The sequence below is a fragment of the Motacilla alba genome, chromosome 1A (assembly GCF_015832195.1).
Source record: "Motacilla alba alba isolate MOTALB_02 chromosome 1A, Motacilla_alba_V1.0_pri, whole genome shotgun sequence".
Lineage (NCBI taxonomy): Eukaryota > Metazoa > Chordata > Aves > Passeriformes > Motacillidae > Motacilla > Motacilla alba.
In genome coordinates this window covers 67,465,149-67,480,463 of record NC_052031.1, presented here as the reverse complement: position 1 = coordinate 67,480,463, position 15,315 = coordinate 67,465,149, and the positions used below count along the sequence as shown (strand labels likewise).

The window sequence follows — 15,315 nt, the reverse complement described above, 5'->3', positions numbered from 1 at the left end:
ACAGACCTTCTTTTCAGGTGTGACCTGTATAAGAGGTGTGTGCATTCAGAGTTTCTTGCAGAGCAGAAAAATCCTGTTTTGGAAAGACTGGCCAGGGTAGAGGGAGAAATTTATCAGGGGATGGCCTTTTTCTTGGTCCTCTCTTACATTTCCCAACATTGCATCCTTTCATTGCAATTCCCCTAAAAAGCATTATTTTGCTATAGGCCCTCAATTACAAGTCTGAATATCAAAATTTCCCAGGAACTTTTAAAGCAACTACAGAAACATCAAATGAAAAGAAAAACAACCCTTTGTGTAGAGATAATAACGGGGTTAAAAAAAAAGAAAAAAGAAAAAAAAGGAGAGTGAAAGAAAGAAAGAGAAAGAAAGAGAAAGAAAAGAAGAAAACAAGTGGATTTCTCAGATTGGTTACCTTAAGAATAATTTCTAATGTAAAGATACTAGTGAAGACATAGTCTGCATTGCCTAGGATCTGAAAAATAAGCACAGTTGGGTTAGTGGTACTGAGCGTGACCCAGGAACAAACAGGCGTGTGTGTTAGCAACAGAGACTGGCAGAGAACTAGAAAGCTTGTGAACAAGTAATGGCAGAGAAGATGGGCACTTTACCTTCAGAGCAATTTCAATGGTGAAAATGACAGTAAAAACTATATCAAAATAAAAGAGAATCTGTAAAAACAAAAGGGGAAGGGAGCGGGGAGGGTAGGTCAGTGACTGATCACTTGAGTGGGAAATCACAGTTAAAATCAAATACACGAGATCTTTTCACGAGGGAATGAGGATGACTCTACAGGGAATGGTTTTGGAACAACGTCCTGTTGAATGCAGTGTAGGTCCTGGCACAGAGGACAAGAAGCACATCACATGAAATCTTTCCTGAGTTACAATCCCATGAGCACTATAGAGGCAAAATAACTTTTCAGTTGTTATAGATTTTTTTTTTTTTTTTTAAAATCTCATAAAGAACATTCAAGGGTTTTCCCAAATAGGATTTCAAACTGAGAATACAAAGAATGCCTGGTCCCTCAGTGGAAAACATGAGATTCCTTCTCATTAACTTCCATTCAGTCTTGTCCTGTGCCTCTCTCAAAGGAAGGAAAGCAAACTGCAAAATCACACGCTAGCTATTTCTCTTCTCTGTCCTGAATTGCTCTGGATTAGGATGAATAACAAAGACTCTGCCAATTGAACAGAATCCCAGCCCTTGTATTGCAACCAGAATTTGGTCTTTTGCTAAAGGTGCCTAACTTAGATCCTGCAGCTTTCTATTTGCATCCTGAATAACCAGCCAGCTGAAGTGCTCATCATTCCCAGGAACCCAGGCCTGGTGATGGAGAAATGGCATGCACAGCAGACCACAAAAAGTGGTGTCACAGGAGGCAGTGAGAAGTCTAGAAGTGTAAAGGGGCTTTCAAAATAGCAGCATCAAGGACAGGAGTGTCCTTCACTGCCATTAGGTTGGCATCCCACAGTAAATGGGAACTTTCTCACTGATTTATGGGACCAGGATTAAACTCTTTGTTTCCAATATATTTTAACATCCCAATCCACTTTAGTGCTATCTACACTACAAATGTTGAATATCAAAAGTATCATGCCCATGGTTTACTGTGGTTTTACCATAATCATGTCTTAAACCAGAAGGCAAATATATGGAAGCTGTAGAAAACTGATAATTTGTGAAATTTAGACCTTTGCTGCTAAAACACTAATAAACATAAACCAGGAAACGGCCTGCTCCCATCCCACAGGGGTTTATTGTATCTCAGTGCCTGTGTCCTCACTCAGATTTATAGGTGGCTAAATTCTTACAGCTTGGTATGCAGAGGGGCAGCTACTGCAAATTCCAGGGTTTCACATTGCACTATTTAAGCACAATCCAAATCTGGACTGATTTGTAGACACTGCATGTCAAATGGGGGGATGTATCACTTACTGCTCCCATATAACTCAAAATTCTTCAGGTCGCTGCTCAATTTTTAATCCCAAATTCTTCTCAAGGCTGTCTGGGGCTCTATCAATTTTTGCAGCTTAGAGAATTAAGAAAGGGATACTTCAAAGGGACAGATCTTGATTTTAACCTATATTAATTTACATACATTACAATTGGAAATATCCTTTTGCCTTGCTGCTTTGTAAGTCCTGACATTTGATTACTTTATCAATGGAAGAATTTTATAATCAACGGGCCAGATTCATGGGAACTCTCTAACTGCTTTGCATGACTCCACGAACATAAAGAAGCTGCAAACTTGACTAAAGTGAATGATTAAGCTGTACCTGTTGCTGCTTTACCTCACCAGGGGCCTGCAAAGGATCTAGAACACACTGGTGAAAGTGGCCCCAAAGGTGCAGCTAGCAAAAAAAAAATCATGCCTAATGAAAATGGTCACTGCCCCACCTGTGCAGGCAGTCCCATTTGTCAGCTGGCATATTTGTTATTATCTAAATATAAACTTGCTCTAGAATATATTAAGATGAATGAGCACCTTGCCGAGGTGCTAACAGGAGAATAAGGTGAGCACAGTCTTAGCACTCGCTTGGACTTTAAGGGCTGTTTGGTCAGACTGGGCTGGCACTTCCAAGTACTCTCTGCCTGAGCGCTGTGTGACACAAAAGGACACAGCCTGCCCCAGGAAAGAACAGAGCCCAAGCCTCTCCACTAGCCCTTGCTGGGCTCTCTGTCCCTGTCTTCCTGCTCTGGGATGGTCTGTGCCAGCAGCATCCCCAGTCTGCACAAGTCCTGGAGCACAGGCTCATGCTGAGTGAGGGCAGAGGCAGCTTTGCTTCAGCTTGATTTCAGCTTGCTTTCTTCCTTTTCTTCCCAGCCCTCCATGTGGGCACAGGGCAGGACACCATCTCACTGTTCTACTGTCACAGTGCCAAGGCAGGCCACATTTGCAACCCAAACATCTTGCCAGTGTTCCCTTGTATGATACACTTTAAACATCTGTACCTGCAAAAATTAAACACAGATTTTCATGCAACACCAGTGGCTTCACATACACAAAACAATGCTTTGCCTCAAACCTTCAGCTCTTTAATCCAGGACAACCAGCTCTGACTCTTTTTTTTCCCATCACATTTAAATCTCTCTGCTACAGACTCTGTGACAGTTTCTGTGGCATGTCAGGAGCCCATCTGCCAGCTGACATGCTGCAGCACTAACACACATTGGCATTCAGTTATCCCTACACGGTGTGCACCCTCACTTGTGCACAAGTGGGTTCTTGGTGGCACAGGTTGGATTATTTAGCATCCTCCTTCAGGACAAAATGCAAAACCACTCTGAGATGTGCTCAGGAATAGACTTCCATTAACACCTTCTCTGCATGCACATATGTGTTCAAATGCATGCTCAGGCCAGGATATTTCAGGGAGCATTAAATTAAGGTTTTATTATTAAACAAGAAAAAAACATCTCACTCTTCAATCCTAGCAAACTCTTCAGGCATCGAGGCACCGAAATGCCACTGCAGACACCAGAAATCAGAGGCCTTGCTGACTCCTCATTCCTGCAATGATCCCTGACTAATGGAAACAACCACTGGCAAAGTTTAAGGAGCACTGAATATTTCAAAAGTCAAATAAGAATGGTCAGGAAAGAGGGTGAGAATGTATTTCTGCGCTGAATGCTTTCCTCTTCTCTCCCCAGGCAGGTGAGGAGAGGAGCACAGCATATTTTTTGAGGGTTATCTCAAATTTAATGATAGCTTTGCAGCTTGTGTTCAAAAAGTCTGATTCTAACCATGATGACATCAATTTCCCCCAGAGTGACAGCATTAAACACAGGAATATTACTCCTGATTTACACCACTGTGAATAAAATGAAAATCAGGCCCTGGGCTTTTTAGTTTAAAAGACAGCATGTGGCAGCAGAACAAATGTTCCAAAGGGAACCTGAAAATCCCTCAAAATTGAATTATCTGTATCCCCAATCAATGTTTTTAAAGCTCATTTCAATGCTTTAATCCCAGGGAACAATAATTTTGCTTCAGCCTCCTGTTCTTCCTTTCCCTACATGCACTTCTGAAGTGAACTAGAGGCCACATTCTGCACTGACTCATGTTTCCTGCAAAAAAACCTAATGATTTCACACACAGCCTACAAAAGGCAGAATTCATGGAAGACAGGCACTCCCAAGCCTCTGATGCAGCCTTTTCTGCCTTTCCTGGCTTCAAATCATGATCAGCTTGTCCCACACTTGCAATACCCAGTGAGGGAAGGAGGATGTGGAGCATACTTGGTTCCTAAAGGAGAGGTGTCGCACGGGGTCCTCGGCTGCCAGGGAGATGCTGCTGAGCAAGATGAAAAACAGGATCAGGTTGGTGAAAATGTTATCATTAACGATTCGATGGCAGTGCACACGAAACCTGCAAGAGAGAGGAGAGGCACAACTTTATCTCTCAAAGAACAGCAAGACCTGGGAAACATTTCCCCCCTCCTCTTTTGCCAGCAGGACTGGAGGATTGCCCTGCAGAGCATCTTCCCTCTGCCCCAGCACAGGATTAATGTGTGCAGGGCAATGCTGGCTCTCCACACAGGACTCATACTCGATGTGCTTGGATGGAGAACAATCACTCCCTCCTGACAGAGCTTTTTGTGATTTCCATGGGGCCTGAAACCTGCCAGCCTAGAATGATATCCCTTGCTTTCATTTATGGAACCATTCAGGAGGAAGGCAGCAGAAACAGGCTTTAGGGTGCCAAAGTCTTTCTGAGCTGGGACTGGAGTGTCACTTAACAGGAGCTGAGGGGGTTCTGGATATAGGGCAACAAATGACTTCTGAGAGACATCATGCCATGCAGGTTGTATGCTAAACATAGGCCCACTTGGTGCTCTTAGTGGAAACTAGGTGGTAAAGAAGGAGCAGTCTCCCATCAAACTTGCTTACTGGAGACCATTACACCACTTTCCATATGTTGGTAGCAGGATGTGAGGAGTTAAACCCCATAATAGCTCTGTGCATAATTCTACAGGCACTTCATTAATCTGTTTAGCTCTACTCTTGGCTGTTAGGGCTCCACGTCCCCATTATAGCAATTTTACAGATGACTGCAGAGGTTAATTTAGTTCTACAAATGACAGGGGGCGGGTGGCAAAGCTAGCATTACAGTCCACGAGCCCCAGCCATCCTCAGTCCCTCCCTGTTACACATACCCAAGGAGGAGTGGCACAAGCTCTGCTGGGACAAAAGTGGCTCTGAATTCAGTGGTGCAGGAACAGCCCTGCCTTCCTCTGGAGCTGTGTTTGAGGCTGAGTCCTTAGGACAGACACTGGAATACCTGGTGCTGCACAGACCATGGGGCAGGGAGCTCACTGCTGTACCCTTGCAAAGATAAACTCACCTGTCTCCTAAAGCCCTCCACCCACAGCTCCTGCACATCTCTTTTGGAAAGGCAGGTGTGACAGCATGAGGGTGCATTGCAGGAGCCCATGGGTGAAGTGTGAGAGAAGGACTGTGCTCCCTAGGCTCCTCTCAGAGCTATGGACTCTCCTCTCCCTCTCATTTCTTCTTTTATGCTCATCCTTGATGTGCAGCAATGAGCAGAGACACATGAACTCCCTACTGGGAGTGGATTTTGGGCAGCCCTTAGGACAGGAAGCTGCTACCTCCTACTTGATTGATTGCATGATGGCTCTCCTGCAGTTTGGACCTGAATGTGTCAGGAAATTCCAATTACTGACTCTCCTCTCTGTCCCTTATTTCTGAAGCTTTCATGATTTGTGTCCTCAACCAGCCTTGCACGTGCCATGAACTCCCATTGAATATTTTCACTGTACTCCCTACAGTTGTGGTTTCATAGGATTTCATGCCTTAAAGGAGAGGTGGGCCAAAGGAGGGCTCTGGTATGAACTGCTGAAAGGGAGCTCTGCATCTCATAACTTTTGGGGCCCAATTTGAAAGAGGTACCTGCCCTTCACCTCCTTCTTCTGGCTAAGCAATCTCTTAAGTACCTGTTGTTAGGACTGAAGATGAAAAAAGCACTGGCATCAGGCATGGGCACAGCCTTTTCCTTGAGGTGCAGCTCAGACATCGGGCGAGGTCGAGGGCCGACAGGCATCTCGGGTTCTTCCTCATCTTCCTCTGCTGCAAGAAGCATTTTTGTCTTTTATTGAAAAACACAACCCGTTCCAAAGTGCTGAGGCATTTGTCTCTGTCATAACTAGAGCTAAAAACCATTAAAATAGGATGTTGAAGCCTTGAGTTTCCTTGCCCTTCCTTCCTTTGAGGCAGTGCCCTTTACCCAGTGCTCACCCTGGCAGACATTGGCCTCATCTCCCTGTAAAACCATTAGTGCTGGTAAACCTACAACATTCTCACAACACTCTCCTCAGATGCCTCACAGTTCCTTCTGCAAAAAACAAACAGAAAGGTTTGTTTTTTATGGCATTTCTAAGGTTTGTCTTCTAATGGCTCATTTGAATCTTTCTCGCTGAGGTCTAGATCCATTATTTGTTTTCTTATTTTCCATGGACACAGAAAATTAAAAATCGCCTTCCTCTTGCAGAAAGCTTTTGCATACTTGAGGACCACTCTTGTGCCTCTGGGAGAATATCTGGTTCCTAGAGCAAACAGCAGCAGCCTTTCCTGAGGTGCTGTGTTCCCCAGGTCTCTGATCACTCCTGCTACTTGCTTCCACATTGTCTGCAGGATTAACCTGCAGCTGAGGTTTTACTGCTTCAGATGAAAGCTAGATTACTTCTTATATCTTGTGATATTATCTTCCTGTTAAATGTCCTTCGTGGAGACTTTTCATTATACTTTGGCATTAATTTGCCATCAGTGTCAGCTATGCACAAAGCACAGATTATTTACCACAGAGCAACAATCTGGCCTGTCACTCCCCCCTCTGCATTTCTGCTGCTGACTATTCCCAAAAGTGGCACTTAGACCTCATCCTTACTGAAGGGCATATTTTTTTTTTCTTTTGACCATTCCTCCAGTTTATCAAGACTGTTTTTCTTCTATTTGTGAGCATCTCCATGGAGCTGCTGCTACATCTGGAGCTGGGTCTGGATGAGCACATGTATGCCCCAGAACAAACACTGAGCACATGCACATTGACTTACACTGATCAGAAAGTCTTAAAATTGTCCCCCTTTATAATTTAGTGGGGAGGGGAAGGTCAGAAAGATGGCAATGAGGCTGAGACTCTTGAACCTGTGTAATCTCCAGGCAGATCAGTGGGCACTGATTTCAAGATTTTCTGATTTTCTATTTCAAGAGAGAAAATGCAGAGATGAAGGCTAAGTGGTACCTGAAAGAGAAGTTTCTGCCTTTGAGGATTTCTTCTACCTGCTGAAGTCAGATGTTGTTTTGTAAATGACATGACAGGGTTTTGCTGTTTTAAAGATCCCAATCCTCTGACTTAATCAGCAAGATAGGAAAAAAAATCTTTAAGAAAGGAGCCTGACATGTTAGATACAACTGATTCATCTTCCAGGCATTGCAAAGGAGGATACTCTAATTAAAAGGTTCATCTTGAGTCCATAAAGGGAGATAAGCTCCAGGAATGGTCTTCCTTTAGGGTGAGATACTGTACTTGATCTGGTTACAGGACACATCAGAAAGAACAGATGAATCAGCACAGATCCTGATCTAGATATCAGAGAGAGGAGAAAAGTGCCCTTTTTGAAGGCATGCCATTATTACATGTAAATAGGATTCTTTCTTTACACTTCCAGTACCAAGAGTTCAGCTCAAATTCGCTTGATAGATCTTTGCATAAATGTTTGAGCTGGTACATAGAGTTTGTACTTTTTAAGTCAGTCTATTTTTTAACAGCTCAATTTTATGTGTAATAACTTCATAATACTCTGTCTACAGGCTTTATTAGTTAAAGGGACATTTTTCAGAAGTACTTTTTTTACATAGGACTTGTAAAATAGGTGTAAAGGTTAATATGCAGGTTTATGTAATATAATCATACTTTGCATGTGCACCTTTTATCTACAGGCTTCAGAAGAGGCTCATCAAAGACTGAGGTAAGCAAATTCTTTTTCTTCTTTAACAGGCCAGAAGACCAATGCCTGGGATCATGCTGGATATTTGAAACCCATACTTAAGAAGAGTATTCTGGGTCCCTGCTCTGTGCCTTCAATGTAAGCTCATTCTTCTTTTATTACTCAGAGGAATGCTTAAAAGACACTTTTAAACGGGCATGGAGCAATGCCTCTGGAAAACAGACCCTCAGCAGAAGGATCAGCCCCATGAAGACCATAAAGAACGTTGTTCCTCTCCTCTTTTTCTCGTGTCTGCCATACAGCAAGAAATATAGATTAATGACTCTGGGAACCAAGTACTTTCAGACTGAAAAACACATTCAGTTCCTCAGCCATAGATAAAGAGCAATGTTCTACTTTTCACCTGGAGTCTAGGGCACAGAAGAAAGGAAACATTGAGGGCCAAATTCAAAAAGAATACCGTGATTGTGCCCATCCCAGGTCACTGCCCATGCTATCTACCTCCATATAGAAGCTGCTCACATTTGTAGAAGCAAATGTTCTTTGGCTGTGGAGACAAACACAAACAGGCTACAGGGCAGCATCAGTGAGAAATTCAATGATGTGGAGTTTTTTTTTACTGTACAAAGACCAGAACTCTCGTATAAGGACATTATTTTGCTTCAAGCTCCCATGAATCATCCCAAGCTTTTACCTTCAGCTGACGTTCCGAATTCTTTGTCTATTTCTGTACTAGACTGCAAGGCTAGCTCCCTGTCTTCCTATAATAAACATATCATCATAATAATCCTTCTAGTGTACACAAATCTCTGGGAGAACTAGTCTGTCCTTCCGAAAAAGAGACCAGGTGACCTGAGGAGTTGCAACCATTCTGGGGCTGAGGAGCAGCACTGTGCAGCAAGCACAGTCAGGAGAGGTTATTGAGAAAACTGGTTTAAGGAGCAGATAGAAATCAAAGAATGAGCAAGGTAGCTTAGGAAAGGACCTAGGTTGTTAAGAAAAATAAATGAAGCGACCAGTTCAAATGGTTTCTGAACACTGAATCTTCAGTCTTCACAAAGAATTGATAAACAATTCAGGGAACAGGCGTGTTTAGAAATGGCATCGATGCCACACAACGGCAAGCGAGCAAGATGGTGTGTCTTTGCATTTCTAATAGGAGACAGGAGAAACCTGATAATCCATTCAAGTTTTAGGTTGAAAAGTATGCTAAGACAGGGATTGGCACCCCGAGGCAGGCATTAAAAGGCATTGATTTTCTGCACTCTAATTCTATGCCTGGCAAAAAAAGTAGATGTAGTGTTTTGCTATATTTTTAATTTATAAGCTACTCTTTCTAAGCTGTCTACAGAAAGTAAATAAACCCCAATTCTATTAGCAGTAGACTTAAAATTGACATTCAGACGACTGCTATTTCACTTGAAAAAAATGTAATTTTCTACAAATCCAAGCCAGTTGAGAAACAGAAACAAAACTGTATCAAGCTGTTTTGATTTGTGCTTCTTACTAAAGATTCCCAAAAACCCTGTAGCAACTGAGGACGTGTGTCCAGTAAGTGCCTGTGCCTACAGAGGTGATGGAAAGATTAAATCCAGAGTGACCTGCCTCAGGCAGTGTTAAAATAGTATTGCACAAAGTTAGAACCACACTCTACTCCTGATAAATTTGCTATGAATACAAGTACAGCATATGTGAGGACTTCTTGTACTGAAAATCAAATGCAAGGAACAGTCTTCCATTTTGCTTGTCTGAAGCTCTTGTCCATCTACTCAAAATGAACTCTTGTGTTCTTTTGTACCCTATCAAATCAACCTATTATCAGACATTTATTTATTAGGAATCATGGAATAGAAGAGAAAGTGGTTTATAGCCTATTATAGCCTGTTACATAATCACAGAAACACAGAAGAGCAGAGCAGGGAAGGATCACAAAAGGCCCTCTGGTTCATGCCTCTGCCAAGCCAGGTTCAATTAATTATTATATCTAAGCCTTTTCTGGGAGGCATTTTTCTGACCTGTCCTTAACAACATTCAGTGGTGCTGGGCTTCCACAACCATGCCTGTGAACTTTTACAGCCTCAACATTAGAAAATTCTCTCTGCTGTGAATCCTCTTAAATCTGTTGCTTCATAATGGACATAATTCTGCTCCTATTTGTAGAAGGCTTTTATGCATTTGAAGACATTTCTCCTGCCTTTCCTAGGTCAAATGAGCAAATTTTATCCAGTCTTAATTCTTGCTACCTACTAGCATTGTTTTCACCATTCTCTCCTATACACCTTCTAATTCAGCCCTACTTCTCTTAATCAGAACCCCAAAAAGAGATATGGTATTCCAGATTTCAGAGGTCTTATCAATGGTGAGCACAATAAAACAATTGCTTTGCTCTGATTAGCTTCCATTGGCCAGTTAAAACAAACCCATAACTGGACAAAAGGCTCATTCTTTCTCTGTGTTGTAAATCTCACTACTTGCTTGCCTTTCCAAAGACAGCAAACTGTTGCTGACATCTGTTGAGCTTGTGGTCATAAGATTGAAATCCTTTTCTCAAGGACTGTTACCTAACTAGCTGTCACCTAAGATCCTTTATTTGTGAATTGTTTATTCCTGTCTATGCGTAGAGCCTGGCACTTTCAATTTTATTTAGACCATTTATCCAGGACCTCAGGAGCTCTTTGAATTCTAATGCTGCCCTCCAGCACACTTCTTGTCCTTCCTAGCTTCATGTCATCTACAAATGTAATAAGCATATTGCCTCTTCCATCATTCAGGTCATTAACAATGAACTGAGCTGAACTCTAGACAGGCTTTTAGGTTGTACAAACTCACTTGGGCTATCACTACCCTCCCTATAAAGGGTCTGATCATTTCTCTCACCATCATCTACACCAGACTTTTCTAGTCCGTTTATGAGAACACTGTAAGAGATGGTGAGAAGCCTTAGCAAAGTTAAAGAATAACATCTAGTTATTTTCTCCTGTCTACAAGTGTTTTCAGCCCCTTTCAGAAGAGAACAAGGATGGTTTGATGTGATTTGCTCTTAGCAAATTGTGTTGGCTGCTGGTCATCTCCTTATCTTGTGGTCATATAGTTTGTTTAATCCTTTGCTCCAGCACTTTTCCAAGGATGGAAGTTGAACCGACTAGCTCCAATCCCACCCCCGTTCTGAGTCTCTTGAACACTGCTTAAAGTTCTGAGATTTCTTCAACCAATCTTTCAAGTATCTGAGAATGAAGTTAATTAGGCCCATCTGACTTGAAAACCAGCCTAACTAATGCTACAGCTTGTTTCTTGCACTTCTAGGCTGAGATCTTATGCCTTTAGAGTTATGCTGTGTCACATTGTCCTGTTTGATTAGAAAACAGTGCAAAAACGCATTCAGCACTTTCCCTTTCATGACTTTTTGTTGTGAGACTCCCCTGGCCACTGAGTACTGATAAAGCACACTGAAAACAGTGTCATATGTATATTTTCAAACAGGTTTTTATATGATTTGATCCTCTGTAAAACTCTGTATTTTCCAATAAGGAGCTTTACAGAGAACCAAATCAAATATGACTGATCAGGATAGGGATTTCAAAGGGCCAAGTGCACACCTGTGCAAACAGATGCGAGGACACCATCCTGTCCCATCATGAAAGCATTTCCAGCAGACCTGCTACCACAATTTGGCTTTGTGCACATTGCAATTGGAGCTTTGTTGAGTGAGGGATACAAGGAAGGAGATGTGTACCTGGTGCTTCTGTTGTGGGATAAGGGCTCTTCTCTTCATTTTCATTGGGCTGATAATCATCCACGTTGATCTGACAGAAATGGAAGGAGAAGCATCAAAGCCTTTATCAGACAAGGCAGACAGTTTTCATTCCCTTAGAAACCCAAGCTGCTCAAGCCATCCCTGCACAGAGAGTGCTGGCTGCCAGCAGACCTTACCTTGGTAGCAGGTGGGGACTCTCCATCTGCAGTGATCGATTTCAGCTCAATTTTCTCCTCCTTTGTCTCTTCCTCCACAGTTGTTTTCTCCATCTCCTGTTTCTTTTCGGGACTAGCAGTCCTAGCAATTTTACAAGATAAAAACCCAAGAGTTACAAAGGTGGAAAGCTGCTTCCCTTTCAGGGACTTCATGTAGTACAGCACACACCATGAGAACAATCAGCTGGCTGGCATCTCCATTCTGAGTTCAGCTTCCATACCAGTGGCTCCATCTTGTCCTCATCTGCAGGCAAAGGCAGAGGCTCTGATCTATTTTTATATGGTGTCCCTGATTTTGTAGCTTTCTCAATGGCGTGTGTGTGTGTGTGTGTTTGTAAAAATGCATATTTTAGGTCTGTCAGCTGAGATCCCTCTGCTCACCCAACGAGAAAGGCATGGACCATTTTCAACCCATATCTTGTGAACTTCCAACTGGATTGTCTACAAATGTTTTGCCCCTCACTGCACCCCTAGAGAGAGGGAAATCTGCTGAGCTGCATGTAGGATGAAGCAGAAAGAGCTGCATAGGAGATCCCCTCCAAGCAGCCTGGAAGACAGTGAATAGGAAAACCAGTAAGGATTGGCTTCCCTGCTGTTGGCAGCTGGGAATGACAGAGAAGCTCCTCATCCAGCTTGTGCCCCTTAAGTGTCTGCGGAAACACCAAAAGAACTGGCAAGGGAAGAACAGCATGTGGCATCAAAAGAAAAAGAAGCTGCTAAATCTCATCGTGGAAATGACAGAAAATATGCCTCATGGCCCAAAGCAATCAGAAGATAGTAGGGAGATTCAAATGGAGTTGACACCATTTCACCCTCATTCTCTGCTCTGAAAGCTCAAGAGTAACCCAGACTTCCTTTCCTCAGCTCACACCACTGCAATGGGGGGGGGACTCCTAGCTCACACTTTCTTGTCTTACAGTTGGAGTTCCTTTGCATAAAAATTTATATATACGTAACTCCAAATATAATTACAGTAATCACATATATAATCTATACACATACAGATAATTATATATATTACATATACACACATGTATGAATAGGCATCATATTCATATATATCCATGCTGTGTGTAATTACAGGAATGTTTGCAGATAGGTATATGCAAATGAATTTACCTAGCTAGCTTTTTCCTTTCTTTTTCCTCTTCCTCCTCTTTCTGTGCAGATGTTAAACTCTCAGCATCAGCAAGGTTGTCCACAGCAATGGCCAAAAATACATTCAGCAGGATATCTGTTTGTGTGCTACTTAAAGAAAACAGGCTTTGAAAACTGCAGAAAAAAAGATGGTACCAAAGGTTTCTTAATTGAAAATTTTTAGCAACCTGTCATCAGATCTCTTGGATTTTCCAAACTTCCATTTCACACAACTGCATATCCATCATGCACAAACCTACACCTTCCTTCCACACAGATAACACACTTTGTGGGTTTTCAAAATTTCACAACAGAATGGCTGATGTAAACCAGCAGATTTGCAGATTTACATTTTAATTTCCAGTTTCCCAAGAGTAAGAGGAGTATGGAATCCTTTGCATCTTTTGACAGTTTAGGTTGCACGAGTGGATTTCATGGACAGCAAGCATAGGACTCTGGGGAGCATCTCTGAGGTTAATTTAGTTTGGACAGTGAAGGGTTGAGCTGACAACTCTGCCATCTCCTAGCAGAGAGTCCATGCATGGCCAGCCATGCCCATGTAGCTGCAGGGCAAGGAATCACAACTGTTTTCTTGTCTTACCAGTCCGTGTTCAGATCTCATGTTACAAATCTGACCAGAAGGTTGTTTTATACATTTCTTGAGTGTAGATCTTATTATACCATGATAACTTTTAAGCAAACCCTGGTTCAAGGCTTAGTCTGGAAACCTAGACATCCCCCCCTCCCTGGGCTCCAAGGTCTAAAGGCTCCAAAGTCAGCCAGCATTGTAGAGTTGGCTCACATTTTCACAAGGAGATCCAAGTTGTAGCTTCTTTTTTTTTAAGCTGTCAGCCAGATTGCTTACCTTGACCTTCAGATAAGTGGAATTGCACCACCTCACTTTGAAGTGAGGGCATACAGGTCAACCAAAATGTCAAATAACAGGGTTTGAGAGATCTGAATTATGGGCAAAGGCCAGAAGAGCTGGGCTGAGTCTATAAGGTGGCTTTATAGAAGCATCGGTATAAAAGGAAATGTCACCTCTGACACAGGAGGGCCATTTATTAGGGAAGCAGAAACTAAACATGGACAAATTTGGAGCAAACTGAGATAGGGAACAGAATGGCAGCTCTATGTTATATGCAAATTCGTGTGAAGAGACACTCACAGCACAATCCTGCACTGTGCTTTGTGCCTCCTGGGGTAAGTACAGTGCCCTCACTTCACCTTAAAGCCAGACAGAACTGAAGTTATTCAAGACCAGCACAGGCTGGAAGATAACAGAGCACAACACTTTCTGTTTGAAGAACACACAGATTGCAGGGACTGAAATGGAACACAGGTCCTGTTAGTTTATACATGAATTAATACATGATCTCACATAAATCAATTATGTCAAACATATGTTACTCCTACTACAGCATTTGTATATAGCATATTGCAGATTATACATATTTTTATTCCACATAAGGCTTGGATGGAAGCACATGGAATAAATTACTAAAAAAGCCATTAAAGTAAAATAAAAAAAATGCAGTAAGTACAGTAGAGTACACCCAGAGATTAGTTTGAGGAGAAGGCAGGAAAGAAAAACCTATGAGAGAATTAAGGTTAATGAAAAATAAAAACACTAAATGTGTGAAGATGCTAAATAAAAGCTAGCATGTGGAACTGGCATTTATCTGGCTCTTACAACTGTTTATATGCCTTAGCACCAGCTAAAACAAAATGAACTTTTAAAATGAACTTTTGGCAGTGTAATGCTAAAATTCAGACCAAGGGAAAAGGCAAAAACGTGAGGTGTGAAATTCACTATTTTCTGACATAACAAAGTAAATTAGGGTTTTAATTCATCCCCTCTTGCAGAAAAGAGTAGCATCAAAGGATACAGTTTCCACAGATGAAGAGGATGATGAAGTAAATACAGACCAACATTCCTGGAAAAGAGGGGCCGCCATAAGCCATGATCCCATCATACATCACCGAATTCCAGTCCTCCCCAGTCAGGATCTAAATGACACATTCCCACCAATAAGGGATACAGTGTTAGACCACACAGAGAATTTGAAAACCCCATTAGCACAAAGATACCCACTGTCCTAGAGAACACCCCCTCCCCCAGCATGGAGCTGATGGAGACTCTGGCAGTGTCCATCTAGAACACAAAACAAAACAAAAACAAAACAAAACAAACAAACAAACCCAAACCACAGAACAAAGAAAATGCAAAGAAGGCCTG

The 15,315-nt window shown here is 42.2% G+C and overlaps 1 protein-coding gene across 24 annotated transcripts in view; it reads right to left on the bottom strand.

Annotated features, from left to right (window-relative positions):
• CACNA1C (calcium voltage-gated channel subunit alpha1 C) overlaps nt 1-15,315 on the bottom strand; it is a 464,806-nt gene that overhangs the window by 84,344 nt on the left and 365,147 nt on the right. For 22 of the 24 annotated variants that reach the window (XM_038153847.1, XM_038153871.1, XM_038153858.1 and 19 more), the window contains 7 exons: nt 14,966-15,086; nt 13,059-13,173; nt 11,901-12,021; nt 11,704-11,773; nt 5,961-6,093; nt 4,246-4,375; nt 612-671 (listed from right to left, as the gene is read on the bottom strand). In XM_038153847.1, the coding sequence (XP_038009775.1) occupies nt 612-671; nt 4,246-4,375; nt 5,961-6,093; nt 11,704-11,773; nt 11,901-12,021; nt 13,059-13,173; nt 14,966-15,086 (750 nt within the window). Of the gene's footprint in view, nt 1-415; nt 476-611; nt 672-4,245; nt 4,376-5,960; nt 6,094-11,703; nt 11,774-11,900; nt 12,022-13,058; nt 13,174-14,965; nt 15,087-15,315 lie in introns of all 24 variants that reach the window. The other 2 variants (XM_038153869.1, XM_038153848.1) reach the window with 2 other exon arrangements.